Source organism: Xyrauchen texanus, chromosome 4 (assembly GCF_025860055.1).
Source record: "Xyrauchen texanus isolate HMW12.3.18 chromosome 4, RBS_HiC_50CHRs, whole genome shotgun sequence".
Lineage (NCBI taxonomy): Eukaryota > Metazoa > Chordata > Actinopteri > Cypriniformes > Catostomidae > Xyrauchen > Xyrauchen texanus.
The window spans coordinates 26,238,856-26,260,781 of record NC_068279.1 but is presented as its reverse complement, the minus strand read 5'-3'; the positions used below and the strand labels follow the sequence as shown (position 1 = coordinate 26,260,781).

Genomic DNA, 21,926 nt, shown 5'->3' with positions numbered 1-21,926 from the left:
TTTTCTTAGATGGTTGGGTCACAGTGGATGAAACGGAGATTTGGCGCCCCCAGCCGTCTAACAGCGCATCTACATTGTCACAGAGCCAGAGGACAAGTGTACGTAGAATAAAATTAATATAATTTATAATTAATAAGTACTTGAACATTTCAAGGTTATTCCCTTTAATTCTTAAATGGACAAGAAAATAAAGATATTGTCCTACATATTTGGCCCAAATAATACATTTTTCTTCACACATTAGTCAATTTTACAGCTAATAACATAAGTGTTTGAATGGTTTCTTTGCCTGTCTTGCCATTTCTTCATATTAATTAATAAAGAACTGAATATAAAACTGAACTTAACAACTGCTTTAATAAAATAGACCTATATAGGCTAAATCTTGTGGAGATTTTCCTAAGTTCCTAACTTGGCATATAAAACTATATAAATATTTAGGCTACATCTCAAGTGATTCAACTTGTTAAACAAGGGATTTAAAAATATACTTTATCTGTTGGGAGGTGTCTGCACATATTTGTTTCTTAAATGTCTGGGTTTGATTTCCTGAGTTTACTGCTGTATTAACTGTGAACATTAACATTTAAGAAATGTCCATACATTCTCAAATAACACACACACACACACACACATTCTGAAATAAAACAGCTGATCATGGGTGGGTCACAGAACAGGTAAAGACAGTTAAACACACCTAAAGGCACATGATTTCTACATCTTACAATAACAAAAAACAGTCATTATTAGACCATTCCTCATTTTGGACTGTCAAAGATGTACTTTTGTAAATACAAATTGTCCTTGTCTTTTGTTTACTGTGATTGTTTCAATAATAAAAAAAGGAAATTTCTTATACCCATTATTGATTAAGCCACAAATAAAAAAATGTATTTGTAGCGTTGTGAGGGTTACTTTTGAAATGTAATCCACTACAGATTACAGAATACATGCTGTAAAATGTAATTTGTAATGTATTTCATTAGATTACTCAAGGTCAATAACATACTCTAAATACTTTGGATTACTTCTTCAACGCTGGTAGATTTTTTTCACTTGTTTTGACCTTAAAAACTCTGCCAGTAGAGTGAGACAAAATACACATGTTAAAAATTCATACTCTGAAAAACCTAAATATCTTATGCAGTGCTGTTTCTAAACAAGATGAATCTAATTGATCTTGTTTTAAGTATTTTTAGATATTTTTACAGGAAAACAATACAAAAATTATTATCAAGAATAATTATTTTGCCCTAATATCAAAGGTCTTAACAAAAAATAGAAATTATGATCCAACGTGAATTTTCTTGATAAAATAATGATTGTGTCTGGTAACACGTGCATGTAAAATGGCTAGAAATTGCATTTTAGCTTAGTGTAAAGCTGACAATTTACACAAGGTTTATTTCTATTTCTTCTGCTCCAAACTGACTTCAAACTTACTTCTCTGTCTGCTCGTATGAATGTAACACATCATAAGAAAGTGTTTCACTGCTGTTCAAATGCACTTTGGATTGCATCATTTATATGTAGAAATGTTTTCCACCTGAAAGGACAAAATATGAAATTAAACAAATTACAATAAAATTAAAAGAAATCTCTTCAGTAATCAAAATATTTTTGGAATGTAATCTGTATTCTAATTACCAATTATTAAAACTGTAACTGTAACTATTTTTGTATTTTAAATACGTAATCCCGTTACATGTATTCCATGTAAAAGCACCAGATAAATGTATGTAATTGACAAATAAGGTTGTCCAAGCTGATGAAGTTAAAGAAATAATAACAAACATTTTTAAAACATGTGTCAATTTCATAGAAATTTAATATTTGTGTAAATGTTGGTTTCATAATTTGTTTTAACTGCATAATCATAATTATTTTTAGCATGTTCTACAAAAATGTGCTTAATTAAGTGGTGTAACCATCAAGGTAATAAAATAATTTTCTTTGCACATGGAATATACACGAGTACACAACTTAATAATTAAAGTAATTAAGTTTTCAAAGAAAGGGAAAATATTTGTACAAATATTATAAATTACATATGATTTGATCATTACTCCATTTGACATGAACAAATTGTGAATTTTCATAAAGATATGATGTATTTTTTAAACTAGCTACAAATTGTTTCAGTCTTTATTTCTTTATTTAAAGATTTAACAATAAAAGATCATCGAACTACCTTTTTTAAGAATTTCAAAAGGAATTTCTGTGTCCAGACAGCTACTCCACTTTAGAAATGTTTTACTTTACTCTAAGAATTTTTTTTTTTTAAATACCGATCACATACTGTTGTAGTTTTTACGCTCTGAATTTTCACTCCATTCCCCACAGATCCTTGCGACATGGGCGTGTTCCTCAGTGTCTTGTGCGTTACCCGTAAGTTGAAGAATGAGCCAGTGAGAGAAAAGGAGTACGATTCACAGTGAAGAATATATTTTAATTACCGCCAATTATGTTCATTTGATAGTATTTTGAAACTGCTCTCGCTCGCTCAGGTTTTATACGACTAGTACGCATAGTTACATACCTTCTAGAGTTGATTGTTTATGTTTATTAACAGATTAATGTGAGTCTCATCCGCTAGTTGGTTAGCAGAGCGCCTTCACCGCTGCGATGATGGAAACTTGAGCAGCTCAAAGCAAACACTCATCCAGCTTCTCGGGCCACCCAAACACAGTAAGTCTTACTTTTAAAAATACACTTTTACCAACATGCATAATGTTTATGTGGTGCAAACTAACATCGTCTCATTAAGGCCGGCATTCACTCGACGGATCAGCTGCTAACTCACTAGCTGAACAGATTTATTACTTTGTTTTTGGGGTTTTGTTGTTTGCAACGAACGGATTTGTAAATAGAATTGTATGCAGGCCAATAACATTGGGCCAAACGGCAGTATCCGCTGTTGTATTCTGTATGGAGTGTTATCAGCAAAGACAGCAGATCGGGTTGGTTAATATTCACTGGGTTATGAAATCTCTCCCTCTCTTTTTCTCTCTCTCAGGGACCCCTGTGCAGGCAGGCAGCAAAATGCAGACCATAAAGTGTGTTGTCGTTGGTGATGGTGCAGTGGGAAAGACTTGCCTGTTGATCTCCTACACCACTAATGCCTTCCCAGATGAGTACATTCCGACGGTGTTTGACAACTACAGCACTCAGACCTGTGTGGATGGTCGCGCTGTCAGCCTTAACCTGTGGGATACGGCCGGTCAGGAGGAGTATGACCGCCTGCGAACCCTCTCTTACCCACAAACGCACGTGTTCATCATCTGTTTCTCCGTGGCCAGTCCTTCCTCTCATGCCAATGTTAGGCATAAATGGCACCCAGAAGTGTGCCACCACTGCCCAGGCATACCTGTGCTGCTGGTGGGCACTAAGAGAGACCTGCGTGTGGACAAGGAGACCTTGGAGAAGCTGAAGGAGCAGGGAATGAGTCCAACCACCCCGCAGCAGGGCAGCACGCTGGCTCGCAGCATCGGTGCGGTCCGATATCTGGAGTGCTCCGCACTTCTGCAGGAGGGAGTCAGAGAGGTCTTCAACGAGGCTGTTAGAGCTGTTCTCTACCCCAACGCAAAGAAGCATACCAAGAAATGTGTGCTGTTATAACTACCGGAGGGTTTGTGTGTGTGTGTGTGTGTGTGTGTGTGTGTGTGTGTGTGTGAGAGAGAGGGTTAGTGAGTTTCAATGAGGAGTGGAATGGAAGTTAGATGTGATCGTCTTGTTGATTTGACTCCGTGAGTGTGTGTCACTACCAATTTATGTTTGTATCTCTACACTACAGATAGCAATAGGTGCACAGACTGTTAATGAGTGAGTTTGAGACTGTGTGTGCTTGTGTATTTGTGTTTGAACTTTACATGCATATCATCACCTAAGACATAACTACAGCACTGCAGTGTTGTAATCTGAAGGCAGGCAGACAGAGGCAGCAAATGTATTTGTCTGAAGGACTACAGGCATAGACGACCGCTGCCTTCCCAGAATGCCTTAAAACCCCAGCACATAAAGACAAAAAAAGATGATTTTTAGGAAACACTCAGAGGATATTTCATGCACCAAAGTGTCAGTTCAGTCTAATATGGCTGGGTGTCTTATTAAAACCAATGAAGGTGCCGTTTTTCCCTTAACACATCTGTACTCTCTTCACAGCATTTACTTTTCCTCTACAAACTAACATAAACATTATGAGGCCTTGCAACACCACTAATACAGTATGTGTGGTGTCTTAACACAATACACTAAGACCAATAGGTTTGAATGGCATAGGTGCTATGCTATCCTGTTTTCCCTATATTGTAACCAGTAAATGATCACTGACTTCTCTTGGGTTGATTGCCTTTCAAGTCAGGAAGTGCTATGAAATCCCAGTGTGCCTTTAGAGGCTCAGCCAGAGCTTGGCTCCTGTGACATCTCACAAATGCCTCCTTGCTTGCTCATTTCATCTAGGGTGCTACTTTAGGTGCCAGCTGACATGAATTGCTGGAAAGGGCTGCTGAAAGTTTACAGTGGGCTATGTTCATTACAGAGAGCTGTTGTAGCTCACCTGTCTCCTATTAGAGCTGTTAATGAAGGGATAAAGTGCTGTTGTATAAAATTCTTGAGGAAGTAATGAAGAACTTTCCATGTTTAGCTTGCCCTTCCTGAATACTCAGAATTTACAACCCCATTATTGAATCTTAAGTGCCACTACTATTTGTGTTATTTTGTATTTTAGACAACTTAAATGTTGATCCACTGCAATGAAGTGCCGTGCAACGAACTGTTGAGGAAGGAGATAAGCTCTCTGTCCTTCACCTCAATTACAAAATATTCAGACTGAAGTTAGAATACACAAACACTCAAAGTTCAGGTTTAGGCTTCATTTGGGTCCACATTTACATTTTATATGTTAAAGGTCTACCTTTTGTATATTGTTTTTGCCAAAGGCTGCTTTATCAACATTTGTGTTTTTATGACACTAATGAAACAATTTTTTGTTTTGTTTTTTGTATTAGACAGTTTTTACTTTTTAAAATTGTAATTATTTTAAAGAATATACCTCCACTTGCATGACAAAATAAACCAGTTTTAAAAATTAAACCAGACTGCCTGGCTCCTTTTTTTTCATATCAGATTTGTCAATGTTTCTCTGCATATAGAATGTAATAGCAGAGAGAAGGAGGGAATGAGAGAAAACAAGTGAGAAAAAGAAAGAACAGCTGCCTCTCTTTTACATTCTTCACAAAGCATCACAGATAAACAGAACTGTCAGCTGTGGATATGTGTGATTGTGTTGAGGCATTGTTCTTAGAGTAATGATCTAATGTGGAAGCCTGAATGCTTAACACTTGTTTAGGACAGTATGTCCTTAACAAATAAGTACTATTGTATCACCATTTATTATAATACGGAAAGAAACACCATAGTAGTTCCATGGCAGTCTTCACAGCACCACATGTACAATGTTATTATCGTGGAATATAATCAATGAACAGTATCACATAATTCATTTCATTTAAAAAGTTAAGTGAAGAAAACAGTTTAATGTGTTTCAGGACCTCCTGCTGTTTAATCACTTTGCTTCGTTTGATTTTAACTCAATTAATGGAGGTAATTATCAGCATCTTAGACTGAACAGAGAAAAGTGTGTGTGCTGTGCGGTCTATCAAGAGAGAGACTGACTAATGAGGCACTGCAGTCTCATTATTAGAACTGAGGAGAGACAAACCAACCGGCACGGACAGGACACAAACACACACCGCTGCTTTGTCATGTCTAGAAGGGATCCCTCCCCCGTCAAGTTCTCGCGCATGTGCATTCAATTCTGATGCCCTGGTGCTTTTGACGCGCGCGTCAGATGATAGAGAGCATTAAAATCTTAAATAATATCAATAGCATAACATTATTACTATTATTACGGAATAACTGTTTACACTAATTGTACATACCTGCAGCTTCTTGCGCTCAAATAGTCTGATGGAAACATAGAAATGAAAGACAAACTACCTTTTTTATGAGTTGCCGCAATATCTGCGAGAGCGGTATATATGCATGTGTGTTTTTTCCCATCATTTTACCTGTCTCCACTCTTAATATTTAATTTTAATACTATATAATATTAAACAAAAAAGAATATAAAGTTTATTTCCTCGCAGTGATTTGATAACAATGAAGGTCAGAGAGTTGAGTGAAAGGTTTGATCTGGGTAAAATTACGGCATGCTAATTTTTTCTTCCCCCTTTTCTCCCCAATTTGGAATGCCCAATTCCCAATGCGCTCTGAGTCCTGGTGGTGGCGTAGTGACTCACCTCAATCCGGGTGGATCTCAGTTGCCTCCGCATCTGAGACCATCAATCCATGCACCTTATCACTTGTTGAGCGTGTCATAGAGACATAGCACGTGTGGAGGCTTCACGGTATTCTCCGCAGTAAACATGCCAACTCATCACATACTCCACCGCGAGTGAGAACCACCAGGAGGTTACCCCATGTGACTCTACCCTCCCTAGCAACTGGGCCATTTTGGTTGCTTTGGAGACCTGGCTGGAGTCATTCAGCATGCACTGGTTTCAAACTTGCAACTCCAGGTAGTCAGCATCTTTACTTGCTGAGATACCCAGGCCCCCATTATGGCATGCTCATTAACTGATTTTAATGTTAAAAACATCTTATGCGTTAATTATACAGATATAAGAAGATAGCAACATATGTGCCACGGTGATGTACTTGGGGAAATCAGAATGGGCACAAACGCTTCTTGTTGCTGCAAGTTCAGTATCTTGCGCTCTTTTCCAGTCAAGTCGTATGTCCACTGAGGTGCAGATACAATCCTTGTTTATTAAAATATAAAGTTCCATTTAGATGGATTAGAACCTGAATCTATGAGGTGCCCCTAGGGACATTATTCAGAATTACCATGCACATACACATATGAAACTAAATTCATTCACATACTATACTGAAATGCTCACACACACACAAGTGAAAAGCTCTCACACACCCAACTGAAACAGCTCACACACACAACTGAAACGCTCTCACACACACACACAACTGAAACGCTCTCACACACACAACTGAAATGCTCTCACACACACAAGTGAAACGGCTCTCACACACACAACTGAAATTATTACGCTCACACACACAAGTGAAAAGCTCTCACACACGCAACTGAAACGCTCTCACACACACAACTGAAATTATTACGCTCTCACACACACAAGTGAAAAGCTCTCACACACGCAACTGAAACGCTCTCACACACACAACTGAAACGCTCTCACACACACAACTGAAATGCTCTCACACACACAAGTGAAGCAGCTCTCACACACACAACTGAAATGCGCTCACACACACAACTGAAACGCTCTCACACACACAAGTGAAATGCGCTCACACACACAACTGAAATGTGCTCACACACACAACTGAAACAGCTCTCACACACACAACTGAAATGCGCTCTCACACACACAACTGAAATGCGCCACACACACAACTGAAATGCGCCACACACACAACTGAAACGCGCTCTCACACACAATTGAAACGCGCTCTCACACACACAACTGAAATGCGCTCACACACACAACTGAAACGCGCTCTCACACACACAACTGAAACGCTCTCACACACACACACAACTGAAACGCTCTCACACACACAACTGAAATGCTCTCACACACACAAGTGAAACGCGCTCTCACACACACAACTGAAATTATTACGCTCACACACACAAGTGAAAAGCTCTCACACACGCAGCTGAAACGCTCTCACACACACAACTGAAATTATTACGCTCTCACACACACAAGTGAAAAGCTCTCACACACGCAACTGAAACGCTCTCACACACACAACTGAAACGCTCTCACACACACACACAACTGAAACGCTCTCACACACACAACTGAAATGCTCTCACACACACAAGTGAAACGCGCTCTCACACACACAACTGAAATTATTACGCTCACACACACAAGTGAAAAGCTCTCACACACGCAACTGAAACGCTCTCACACACACAACTGAAATTATTACGCTCTCACACACACAAGTGAAAAGCTCTCACACACGCAACTGAAACGCTCTCACACACACAACTGAAACGCTCTCACACACACAACTGAAATGCTCTCACACACACAAGTGAAACGCGCTCTCACACACACAACTGAAATGCGCTCACACACACAACTGAAACGCGCTCTCACACACACAAGTGAAATGCGCTCACACACACAACTGAAATGTGCTCACACACACAACTGAAACGCGCTCTCACACACACAACTGAAATGCGCTCTCACACACACAACTGAAATGCGCTCACACACACAACTGAAATGCGCTCACACACACAACTGAAACGCGCTCTCACACACAATTGAAATCGCTCTCACACACACAACTGAAATGCGCCACACACACAACTGAAACGGCTCTCACACACACAACTGAAATGCGCTCACACACACAAGTGAAACGCGCTCACACACACACAAGTGAAATCGCGCCACACACGCTAACTGAAACGCTCTCACACACACAAGTGAAATGCGCTCACACACGCTAACTGAAACGCCAGCTCTCACATGCACAGTGAAATGCTCTCATACATACAACTAAAATGATTACACTCTCACACACACAGCTGAAAAGCATTTCAGTATGTTGTATGCAAGCATTTCAGTTGTGTGTGTGAGAGCATTTCAGTTGTGTGTGTGAGAGCATTTCAGTGGAAACGGAAGCACATTTCAGTTGAAACGGAAGGTGGTTAAAGTACCCACTCCACTCCAGTTGGTGGCAGTAGTGTATGGCGTTTAATTTTGGACAAAACAGCGCAAGCGCAAAAACACAGCGCCAAGTGAACTTCAACAGTGTGAGCACCATGACACAGCTCGCGACGTAAAATTTAAACATGCAGAACTTGCAAATCACAAACTCGAGCACAAAAATATGATTGTGCACACAAATTAACAAGTCCCACACACGCGAGAGTTTTTTCTGCACGCCACAGAACTGTACACACGCGCGAGTTCTTTTCTGCACACGCACGAGTTCCATACAATGGGAAGCCAAACAAAGCAAAAGTGGGACGAGACAGCGGGGTTTACAGAGCTCGCACCGCTGACATGTCATCTGCGCGGTTCAATGGTCCGAGCCGCGGCCAGTTCAGTCAGCGCAGCGCGGACGTGTTTCCTAGCGACACCCAATGGGCAGCGGCGCGAACAATCCTCAACAGCGCTGCGCTGACCAATTTAAACAGCGCAGCGCAAACCATACATGCAAATTAATGTACAATAATGAAACCCCTCCTTCCTTACCAAAAATTGGTTCTCTGCTGAAATTTAGCAGTTTTTCCCTACAGAAGACAAAGAAGAAGAAAGACAACATGAAAATGCATACATTTCTTATGTTTATTATCTTTAATAGTGTTAGTAAAGAGTAGTGTTGTGATATATATATCTAATGTTTTAGAATGACCTTAGCAGAAGGTTGGCGTGCTCCTCAAGACGACTACGATATTGAAAGTCATTGAAGTTTCTGCTTTGTACAGCTCTTTCCGTAGCCTCTATACATATGTGCAGTTCTTCAAAGTAGGGTATCGACGCACAACACTACTCTTTACTAACACTATTAAACATAAGAAATGTATGCATTTTCATGTTGTCTTTCTTCTTCTTTGTCTTCTGTAGGGAAAAACTGCTAAATTTCAGCAGAGAACCAATTTTTGGTAAGGAAGGAGGGTTTCTTTATTGTACATTAATTTGCATGTAAGGTTTGCGCTGCGCTGTTTAAATTGGTCAGCGCAGCGCTGTTGAGGATTGTTCGCGCCGCGCTGCCCATTGGGTGTCGCTAGGAAACACGTCCGCGCTGCGCTGACGAACTGGCCGCGCGGCTCGGACCATTGAACCGCGCAGATGACATGTCAGCGCGGTGCGAGCTCTGTAAACCCCCGCTGTCTCGTCCCACTTTTGCTTTGTTTGGCTTCCCATTGTATGGAACTCGTGCGTGTGTACAGTTCTGCGCGCGTGCAGAAAAAACTCGCGCGTGTGTGGGACTTGTTAATTTGTGTGCACAATCATATTTTTGTGCTCGAGTTTGTGATTTGCAAGTTCTGCAGGTTTAAATTTTACGCGCGAAGCTGTGTCATGGTGCTCACACTGTTGAAATTCACTTGCGCTGCTGTGTTTTTGCGCTATGCGCTGTTTTGTCCAAAATTAAACGCCATACACTACTGCCACCAACTGGAGTGGAGTGGGTACTTTAACCACCTTCCGCTTCAACTGAAATGTGCTTCGTTCAACTGAAATGCTCTCACACACACAACTGAAATGCTCACACACATAACTGAAATGCTCTCACACACACAACTGAAATGCTTTCATACAACATACTGAAATGCTTTTCAGCTGTGTGTGTGAGAGTGTAATCATTTTAGTTGTATGTATGAGAGCATTTCACTTGTGTGTGTGAGAGCTGCTTCAGTTAGCGTGTGTGAGCGCATTTCAGTTGTGTGTGTGAGCGATTTCAGTTGTGTGTGTGAGAGCATTTCAGTTGTGTGTGTGAGAGCGATTTCAGTTGTGTGTGTGAGAGCCGATTTCAGTTGTGTGTGTGAGAGCATTTCAGTTGTGTGTGTGAGAGCGATTTCAGTTGTGTGTGTGAGAGCTGCTTCAGTTGTGTGTGTGAGCGATTTCAGTTGTGTGTGTGAGCGCATTTCAGTTGTGTGTGTGAGCGATTTCAGTTGTGTGTGAGCCGTTTCAGTTGTGTGTGTGTGAGCTGCTTCAGTTGTGTGTGTGAGCGATTTCAGTTGTGTGTGTGAGCGATTTCAGTTGTGTGTGTGAGCGATTTCAGTTGTGTGTGTGAGAGCATTTCAGTTGTGTGTGTGAGAGCTGCTTCAGTTGTGTGTGTGAGAGCGTTTCAGTTGTGTGTGTGAGCGATTTCAGTTGTGTGTGTGAGCGCATTTCAGTTGTGTGTGTGAGAGCGTTTCAGTTGTGTGTGTGAGCGATTTCAGTTGTGTGTGTGAGCGATTTCACTTGTGTGTGTGAGAGCTGCTTCAGTTGTGTGTGTGAGCTGCTTCACTTGTGTGTGTGAGAGCATTTCAGTTGTGTGTGTGAGAGCGTTTCAGTTGTGTGTGTGTGTGAGAGCGTTTCAGTTGTGTGTGTGAGAGCGTTTCAGTTGCGTGTGTGAGAGCTTTTCACTTGTGTGTGTGAGAGCTTAATAATTTCAGTTGTGTGTGTGAGAGCGTTTCAGTTGCGTGTGTGAGAGCTTTTCACTTGTGTGTGTGAGCGTAATAATTTCAGTTGTGTGTGTGAGCGCGTTTCAGTTGGGTGTGTGAGAGCTTTTCACTTGTGTGTGTGTGAGCATTTCAGTATAGTATGTGAATGAATTTAGTTTCATATGTGTATGTGCATGGTAATTCTGAATAATGTCCCTAGGGGCACCTCATATGAATCCCCCAGTCAGATGCTTAACAGAAGAACTGGTTGATACTTCTCCACTGACCAACAATATCTTATGACCTACATTAGCAGGTGTAGAGCCGAATTCTATCAAATTTGTTGAATATTTATTTTAGAGCTTGAATTGGTCATCAAGAATGACTATTGATCAAAACAGACTATTTAAATTAATGCTTTAGGAGCGCTCCTCGTTGCTGCGCGACTTCAAATGAACACCGTGTAAGAATCTCGCGAGATTGACGAAGGAGGGATCCCCTCTAGACATGGCACCGCTGCTTCTGTTTGCGCAAGCAGGAACGTTTCAGTCATTTGCAGTTGCAGTTTTAATAAACTGCAAAACCCCCGGCCAGACCCCTAGGATAGCAGCAGCAGAGGAACGGTACGTGTGTTCAAAGATTATTGTGGTGAATTCATAACAGTGTGTACAATTGAGGATAGGAGTAAAGGCAAAAGTGCCGAGACAGGGGGAAGGGAGGAGTGTGAGAAGAGTAAAAATGTAAATACTTGCAAAACTCCTTTACTGTCTGTAGAAATTTAACTTTTCTCCATTGGTTACTGTGCTGTAGTGATGTACTACTGTCTGTGACATTGTTTAGTTACTCATTTCCCTCTAATTATTTGGAGGGTTTACACCGCCTATATGTTACATTCATCCTGATTTATTGTCCAGCTGGTGGGTATACGTCTGTGGAGGTTGTTGTTGGTGTGGTGTAGAGGTGAAAGGTTTTGGCTGAACACTGAAAGGCTGGAGGTTCGAGATCCAGGACGATTTTTTAAATAAATGTTGCACAGTAAGTTGCTGTGTGTGCTAAATGAATTCCTTACTAGCAGATCTGACAAGTGGCTCAGTGATGCACAATCTGGATTGATTCATGATTGGAGCGTTAATGGATGCTGATATATTTTCTTTGTGTGTGTTTAGAATGTCAGACTCTGACAGCGATGAGGACCACGACCGCCCCTTCCACTTGACAGGGTTTCTGTTTGGCAACATCAATGAGAACGGTCAGCTGGAGGATGACAGCGTGCTGGATACGGTAAGAGAGTGTGATGGAGAGGGGTCCACCAGACCCCAATCAGACATGCTGCTTAAAGGTATTGTTCACACAGGAATGTGTATAATGTACCCACATTTACATTGTTTCCAACCTGCATTATTTTCTTTTTTCATGGAACACAGAATGATGACCTCATTCATCGTTCAACTTAATTGTGAGGAGAAGAGACTAATATCCTGCCTAATGTCTCAATTTTTGTTCCACAGAATAAAGTCATATGTGGTTTGGAACAACATAATATATGTGTATAAATGTTAAGGACATTTTCATTTTTTTGGTGAACTAGGCTGTCATTTTTAGGGGCATTCACATAGGATGCATTTTTGTGTTCAAAAACAGAAAGGATATTTATAAACTTTTATTGCACAGAATTATCATAGTCCTTGGGAAAATATGGAGGCCTACAGAATACACATAATAACAACACCATTGCAGTGGAAACATTTTATTTTTCTAAATCAGACAGTACTGTTAGTGATATTTTTTGTTGAGGAGTTAGAATTTGTTACACAAGTGATGCTAGGATGGCTGTAGTGATGGTGCTTTAAAGAGGTTGAATTTAGAGATGCAAGATCTTAGAGTTTATCTTGCTGTCTGCCTAAATGCATGCTAAAGCACAACACGCTGTCACAGGGTTCCCATGCATCCTGGAAAACCTGTTTTTAGTGCAGTTTTCCAGTCATGGAAAAGTCATGGAAAGTTTTAAAAATACCTAGATGTCCTGGAAAATAATTGATTGCCTTGGAATATATTTTAGTATAATTAAAATTTTGTGACCGTGTTGCTAACAGGTTTTTTTTTTTACATGTACAAAAACATAGTAACGATTGGGACTCGGAATAGTCAAATATATTTTATTTTTTATAGTTTTGTCACTGCTCACTGCTGTGCATTGTGAAACAACATAAAGGATGACTTAAAAGAATGAAGCCCTGTCACATACATTATCTGATTATCTGTTGTCATCTCTGCTTTGCTCCAAGGAAATAGTTTAGATATTGAGATGCAAAATATATATCTTTTCGTTCCAACATTGCTGTTGTGTTTACTACAAAAATATCTGAGCTGTAAACTGTAGAAAATTATGATGGTCGGACTGCGGATTTAAAAAGTTCACACCCCAAGGTTGGTGCACGGTGAATAAATTTTAATAAATTCAACGATCTGAGTCCACTTATTATGTGGTTGCCACATGTAGGGTGCAATTATTTCCACGATGTGAAAAACACGGACAGGATCCAGTCATAAAAATGACATATGAAACATGGAATGTCACTGAATTTGACATATTTGAGAATAAAATGAATGTTTGAATGCATTATTAATCAAATTAAAATCGTGATATTAGTGTGATTATTAAACTGCAGAATTCTGTGATTTAATCAATACATGAAATGTACTGCACCCTTCAAAATTATGTGTGAATCTCATACACTGACAACACCTCATCATGATCATCATGCATGCTGTGTGTGTATAGTAGATGACAGAGAGCAGAACACTCTGAAGCACATAGCACAGAAAGCAATTATATTTATTTAGCTAAATCAAAGCTTGTTTTGTGTTTAATTATCATTCTAGCTCAGGGCTCTTCAGCTACTTTCTTGCGGGGGCCAGATTATCCAGATTAAAACTTTGAGGGGGCTAATTTGTTTTTCAGTATTTATCTTAGCTAGCTCTTTCATTACAAGTAAGTAGCTACTTCAAAAACACCTGTAATACTGTGCATTTATTCATATTAAAATAGTCACAGGGTATAATTTATATTGAATTATAATTTCTGGCCATAAATTCCTTCATACAATCTGGCTGAAAAATAACCATGTCTTTTAATCTTGACAAACAAATAATATTTTTATCAACTTTAATTTGAAATAATAATAATTTTAGTGCTATTGTTTACACATTATGAAATCCAAGGAGATACATTTAGTTCTGCTAAAGCCTTCACAATATCAACCCAAAAATGAAAGCAATGGTCATATAGAAATGTCATGTTTACTTAACAATGCATTTAAATTTAATTTTAATCCATTTTCCCTATAAAGTATCATCCTATTCAGTGAATAAAATTAGCCAGTCCAGGAGCAAGAATTTTGTGCAGATAATCAAGGGCAAAAGAAGAAAACACTGTGTTTATTCTGTTTGTGATTGAGAGGGCTGACTCACAGCTGTATAGAACAAAATATAATCAAGATATTTGCAGATTCAGTTTCACGTATCACTGTTTTTACTAGAACTACCGACCCTCAACTGATGAGATACGCCTGTTTGACACTTCAAGAATAGTGAATAAAAGCAAACTTTCAGCACATTTTTGTTGAATGTTCAATTTTCATAATCGATTTCTCTTTGATGTGCCTCTGTGATGACAACATTTCTTTAACAACTGCGGTGATAATTTTTTACATCTGTAGATTTGACCGCACTCCACACAACTAAGTAATTTATATAAATACATTTGATTGAAAAAGACGCAATCAAATTCTCACCTGCGTGGTGCTATCCATGTTTAGCAAAGCAGTGTAACTAAACTATCGGCAGAAAAGCATAAACATGTGCTCAGGTCTGGACAACTGATGATGGCTGAATGTGGTTGCATGTGCCAATGAGCGCTGTTAAACCAAAGTCTTTCTAGCAAGTAAGGCCACTGTCGGCCATCTTTGGAACACCCCTGGGAGGCTATTTCCAGTCTTGCCCGTGCAGCTCCTATCTACTTGAATGGGGTAACACCGAAATCTCAAAAACGGTCAAGATTACGATCAAATAACTCTTTTCAAATCAGCAGTAGAATCTGACAAGGCAGGTATCTTAAACTGATCTTCTTTACCTCAGATTACCCTTAAAATACACTTTTCTGGCTTGTATAACCAATGAACATGAACGTTCATGTCAATCGAGATGATTGACAGGTAGTGTTTGTATCTGAAAGGTTATTGGCTCTTTTACCTGTAAGGTGGGACTTCCTTTCAACATCCATTGACCGTTGAGTGCTAGAGATTCTTGGTTGGGTGTTCCAATTTCACCCATTCATTAAAATAGGAGTGACCCATCTCTGGGTAAACTCACCATTGATTGCTGAGGATCGCGAATGCTCTGGTATTTCAGATGGCCAAACTATTTGATAAAAAATCAGTCGGAGGGCCAGACAAAGATGATTGGTGGGCCGTATTTGACCCATGGGCCGCCAGTTGACTAGCCCTGTACTAGGCTATATTGTAAACTGCTTATCAGGATGTGAGAAACTACCTTCAGAAACATACAGAAATGCCAAGATAAAAGCTTGACTTAAATGGATGCTTGAAATGGGGAAAAGACAACAATATTTTACTACTGTAGTTAAATAATAATAGTTATAACAGTGTTTTAAAGCCATATCTCACATCTGTGATGTTCTGTTTTGCAGCACTGGATTCGACTAAAATTTCTCTAGTGTTGTTTCGGATTGCGCTGCAGGATTTTGTATAAATGTCCTGGAGTGAGAACCCTGTGTCAGTATATTAAAATCCTTAAGTATCATGATTCATTCCCTTAAAAGTACTGCTGCAAAACTATTAATGTTTAAAAAATTATAATTGGGTCTAAATACCCAAAAACCAACACAAAATGCACAACTTTTGTGCTTTTATGTGATTTAATTTAGAGTTGTTACATTTCTTTTATAACAATTAAAAAAATTACACGTTTATTTTTTCCGGTCACTTTTGACCAGGAACAACTGTAACGTGATTTAATGATGAACAGTGCTTAAGGGGTAAAGTAATTAACTATTTGGTTGTTAGACGACTAGTTGCCCATCCCTGTTGTCAATACTCTCTCTCTCTCTCTCTCTCTCTCTCTCTCTCTCTCTCTCTCTCTCTCTCTCTCTCTCTCTCTCTCTCCTGTCTGTCTGTCTCTCTGCGTGCGTGCATGCGTGTGTGTGTGCATGCACCAGGAGTCAAAGAAGCACCTGGATGGTCTGGGCTCTCTGGGTTTGGGTTCACTCATTACAGAGATCACAGCCAGTGAGGAGGACACAGCTGACCAGGAGCCAGACCAGAGCAACATTGATGCAGAAACACAGATGTCTGTGTTTCTGCATGTCAGAAACACAGATGTCTGTGTTTCTGACATGTTCAGTAACAAGTTATTTTAGGAACAGTATTCTCCACCCCTTGATCAAGCCCTGAATGTTCATCCTGAAGAATAAACAAAGGCTCAGATTTTGGAAGTTATAACATGTTTAGTATTTATGTGTGCGAATGTAGGATGGGTAAGGAGCACTGAAGATGCTGTTGATTACTCTGATATCAGTGAAGTTGCTGAGGATGAAACCCGTAAATACAGACAGGCCATGGGCAGCCTGCAGCCAGCACGGAGAGCAGGTAAGAACAGCAAATGATACAGAACTGAAAATTCTGACTTACACACACACACACACCTTGCTTACTGATGTGTGTGTATTGGTGTGCAGATGAAGAGGTTGACTATGATGCTGATTGTGAGGACGTTGATGCCAAACTCATGCCTCCACCCCCTCCTCCTAGCCAGCCAATCCCTGCCAAGAAAGAGGATACACCCACTCAGAACAGCTCTGGTAAAAGAGAATGTTCAGTTGATGTCATTCTTTTGAGGATAAATTAGTCTGAGAATAATCAACATTTGTTATCATCATATAGAGGGATTTTGTTTGTGGGATGCTTTGGGCTGATTTTATATTATATCCTTTTTCCTCACCTGTCTATTTTTGCTTGTTCCCTATTCTGATTTCTTCCATTTTTCTGCATTTTCTCTCTAGTGGGTGATGTGGAGTATGGCATCCTCCGTCATCTGCGGGAGATAAGGTTGACTTCAGTAGTTCATCAGACAGTGAGAGTGAGAGTGATCGACCGCCCTGGGGTTCAGGGACAGGAGGACAGGAGACAGACGTGTCTCACCCTCCCTCTTGCGGGCATTATGCAGAAAGATGCGGCTAAAGACCTGCCTGGAGTCACAGAACTTTTTCCTGAGTTCAGACCTGGAAAGGTGACTGAGACATGCTTCTGCTTACATCTCTCAGTATTAAAGGGATTGTTCAGTCAAAAATGAAATTTCTCTCATGATTTACTCATCCTAATGCCATCCCAGATGTGTATGTGACTTTCTTTCTTCTGCAGAACACAAATTACATTTTTTAGAAGAATACCTCAGCTCTGTAGGTCCTCACAATGCAAGTGAATGGTCACCAGAACTCAGAAGTTCCAAAGAGCAAATAAAGTCAGAATAAAGTAGTCCATATCACTCCAGAGGTTCAGTCCATGTCTTCTAACTGATATGATTGGTGAGGGTGAGAAACGGATCAATATTTAAATCCTTTTTTGGATCAATCTCCACATTTGACCCACCCTGATCAGTAGGGGCTGAATGTGAAAGTCATTTCCACAGCAGAATGCATACCTGGCATCACTCCCCGTTTTTCCCAGAGTCTCCCGTATTTCACCATCTTCCGATTTTTGTTATTTCTCCTGGGAAACTCCTGTAATTTGTATGACCCAAACCTTGTTATATGAATAATCACATCAATATATTATTCCAAGGTTGTCCAGTTGCCAGATCTTGTATGAAACGCATCCTACTCACACAATCGACACATCACACAAATATCAACCTATTTGTGACCTCAACCTGGCAACATACAACCCAGTTGCGCTGTTGATCTGCGCAGGTAGTAGACGAGGGAAGTCGAATCAAGCATCACCGGTAGATGGGAGGCAGGGCTGGACTGGTAATCTGGCATACCGGGCATTTTCCCTGTGGGCCGACGCACTTTGGGGCCGATCAGGGGCGGACTGGCCATCGGGAGAACCGAGTGGTGAATAGCTGAAATATTCTTTTAAAAATCGGTACTCCAATTTTACCTCCAGTGTCTCATGAAGATATAAAATGTTTGTGATCTACTAGGTGTTGCGGTTCTTGCGGTTGTTTGGTCCTGGTAAGAACATGCCGTCTGTGTGGCGAAGCGCTCGTAGGAAACGGAAACGAAAGCAGAGAGAGCCACAGGTAGACAAGGCCCCAGGTGACAATGAATTGATTCATCCACCTGAGGGAGATGCTAAGAAAAAATCAGCCTGGGACTATGAGTATGCCCGTCCTCCACCACCAGAGCAATGTTTGTCTGAAGATGAGGTAATCCAGACCAGATAAAACCTTTCATGACTACTCTGCCATAGCAAAAAATGAAGTGATGGAAAGTGAAAAAACACTATTGTATGTGATTGTTTCTCTCTAGATCACCATGATGGCTCCAGTGGAGTCTAAATTCATGCAGGTATCTGGTGAGGGTGACAAAGTGTCCGAGGTGAGGCCAAAGGTGGCAGAGTGGCGTTACGGCCCAGCACAGCTTTGGTACGACATGCTTGGTGTACCAGTGGCTTCCATTATGGATTTAAACTCAGAGATGACCAACAGCAGGACAGTACTGACACAGCATCAAAAACTACTGCAAATGCACCAGCATCTGCGCCAGTCATCGAGCAGGCATCACACCAAGATGCTCATTCTGAGGTCTGGTGCCCTCTGTGTTTTTATATAGTACTTTATACTTCATTGAAACATTTTCCATTGATATATTTAGGATTGATTTAGATTTTAATGAAGTGAAAGTTCATGTAAATTGTAATTGTCACAAACCACTCAATTAACATGAATTTGTGTATGTGTGTTAGCAGGGGGAGGAGGTCCCTCCAATGCAGGATGAGTTGTTTTTAATGGTGACCCAGCTGCAGTGGGAGGATGACATCATCTGGAATGGAGAGGAGGTGAAACACAAGGGCACGAAGACCCAGCGTGCCAGTCTGGCCGGTTGGCTGCCTACTAGCATGACCCGTAATGCCAATGCTTACAATGCTCAGCAGGGTGAGAGGTCAATGACATAATGCAACAGAAAACATGCAAGGTCACACATGTTAATGCTCAGTGCATCACGTGGTTAGAAAATGCATATTTATACACCTAATCGACTAGGGCTGCAACTTACAATTATTTTGATAATCTATTATTTATTTGATTAGTCGGATAAAAAAAAAACCACCAGTATTTCCTGTGTTTTATTAAAATGTGTGTTGTTGTTTTTAAACTGAAATGATAAAGTGTGAAAGAACACTTTCCTTTGATTATAAAACTTTCTGAAATACTGTTCATTTAAGTGCAAAAAATCCATAGAGTTGGTGTTGGACTAAAAATGCAGTGGAGAGAAAATGTAAGTTATGCACTGGAGAGAAACAACTCTGTAGCACATCAAACAGCTCAAGCACTCTGTCAACGCACCTGATGCAGCAACCGGTCCACATTAAACTTATGTTTTATGGTCTTGTTTGAGACTTTTATAAATTGCTCTCATGCTCTGGACAACTTGGGTTGTGTTTTTTCCGCTTCAAATAGTCTGTCATTTTTCATCATAAATGAGTTATCATGCAAACGCATTTTTCACTGCCGTAAACTGACTTTACTGACAAAGCTCCTCCATGCACATATCCAACTTATCGATAATGAAATTTGTTGTTGATTTTCATTATTAATTATTATCGTTTTATCGATTAGCTGTTGCAGCACAACACAGTTTTGCATGGGCATACATTTCCCTATACTTCAAATTAACACAGTCATAGTAAGGAAAGTCAAAGTTTATTTATAATGCACATTAAAAAAAACAACAAAGGTTGAGCATAGTGCTGTACAATACATATACAGGGTAAAAAAAAAACAGACATATAAAAGTGAACACAGGAAAAACAAGAATAACTCAGAGGTCAGCATATCCAACATGGATTCACTGTGAATTAAAAGCCAGTGAGAAGAAATATGCTTTAAGACTAGTTTTAAAAACAGAAAGAGATGGAGCAGTTCTGATGTGTACAGGCAGGCTGTTCAAGAGCTTTGACCCAGCAATGGCAAATGCTTGATCGCCTCTTTGCTTCAGTCTAGATCTGGGAACAGATAGAAGTCCCTGGTCCCCAGATCTAAGCGATTGAGGTGGAATGTGTGGATGCAGTAAATCAGAGATATATATTTGCGCTTTGTTGTTCAATGATTTGTAGACAAAAATCATTTTATAATCAATTCTAAATTGGACTGGCAGCCAGTGTGGTGACATTAACATAGGAGTAATGTGATCATATTTATATAAATCTTATACTTGTTTCTATAAATGAATTTGAAAAACTATCAGCCGATTAATCTGTTTTGGGACTTTTCCACCACCACATTTATCGGTAAAATCCACTAACTGTCGAGGTCTACTTCAAATGCACTAATTACAAATGACACACATACAGGTATGTGTGGTGGATGCATAAATACTTAGGACTTAGTATTGTATTGTTAGTACCTTCAGATTTCCTTATTTAGGTTGTCCTGATAGTTTTCTGGTCTGTGTCTGTGAAATGTTTTTGTGGTTTCTAGGTCTAAGTCGCAGTAATTCTCAACTGGTGCCCCCGACCCCTCCCCCTCTGGCCAAAACTCCATCCATAACAGGCTCCAAGAGAGACAAACACAGCCTTGATCATCAAGGTACTGACCATTGTCCACTTTTCTGAGGTCAGGGTTAAAGATTTGATGCTGTGTGTATTATTTGAAGCATATCCACTCTTTTCTTACACAGGAGTCAAACCAAACTTTTACTATCAACACGCAGTCGAAAGATCTCTGTGCCTAACTTTGCATTTAGTAAAAGATAGATATTTGGATTGTTCAAATGAAGATTGTGATTAAATTGAAAATCTGTACTTTTTCCAATCCCTAATTTTATTATTTTTACTTTAAGCCATACATGTGAATTTGTTTGGTTCAACATTCATGTTTTGCATACCCCCAGGAACCTGCCTACTTACCCCCTTGGGGTACATGTACATCTGGTTGGGAGTCACTGCTTTAGGGGACAGAATTGATGCCGAGACTGTGCATATTTTAAGACCGTTATATCACTGTACTGTAACTTTAAAATTTGTTACTGTAAAATGATCAATAAATTGAACTATTCAAGCCAAGCAGCTGTTCCTGTATAGGCTTTGACTGCAGTGTTAGGTTTATTTGTCTGTCCATATTTATTTGTCTGTGTTCCATCAGTTGCTCATGAGGATGACACCCAGTGGTTCTCCATATTCCCGATTGCTAATGAGGAGCTTGTTTATGGTCGTTGGGAAGACCACATAGTCTGGGATGATCAGTGCATGGACTGCCTCCCTTCTCCTCCCATTCTCACCCTTGACCCCAATGATGAAAACATCATACTCGATATAGTTTTTAATTTGTAACCTTTTACATATTCAGTTGTTGAACATCCAGACCCTCAATGTCCCTGGAGAAATACAATAGAGTTTCTAATATTAAGGAACTCTTAAATATTATAACTGTGTTGTCATGATCTGACTGGAAAAGACTCTCA

At 39.9% G+C, this 21,926-nt stretch overlaps 1 protein-coding gene and 1 pseudogene across 1 annotated transcript; both read left to right on the top strand.

Moving 5' to 3' along the window:
- The first annotated feature begins 2,393 nt into the window (after positions 1-2,393).
- LOC127640820 (rho-related GTP-binding protein RhoG-like) lies at positions 2,394-3,623 on the top strand. Its single transcript, XM_052123494.1, has 2 exons — positions 2,394-2,688; positions 3,017-3,623. Exon 2 carries the CDS (start codon positions 3,043-3,045, stop codon positions 3,616-3,618), a length of 576 nt encoding a protein of 191 aa, XP_051979454.1. The 5' UTR covers positions 2,394-2,688; positions 3,017-3,042; the 3' UTR covers positions 3,619-3,623.
- Positions 3,624-11,721: 8,098 nt separating this feature from the next.
- The window catches only part of LOC127641096 (transcription initiation factor TFIID subunit 1-like), a 32,213-nt pseudogene continuing 22,008 nt past the window's right edge, over positions 11,722-21,926 (top strand).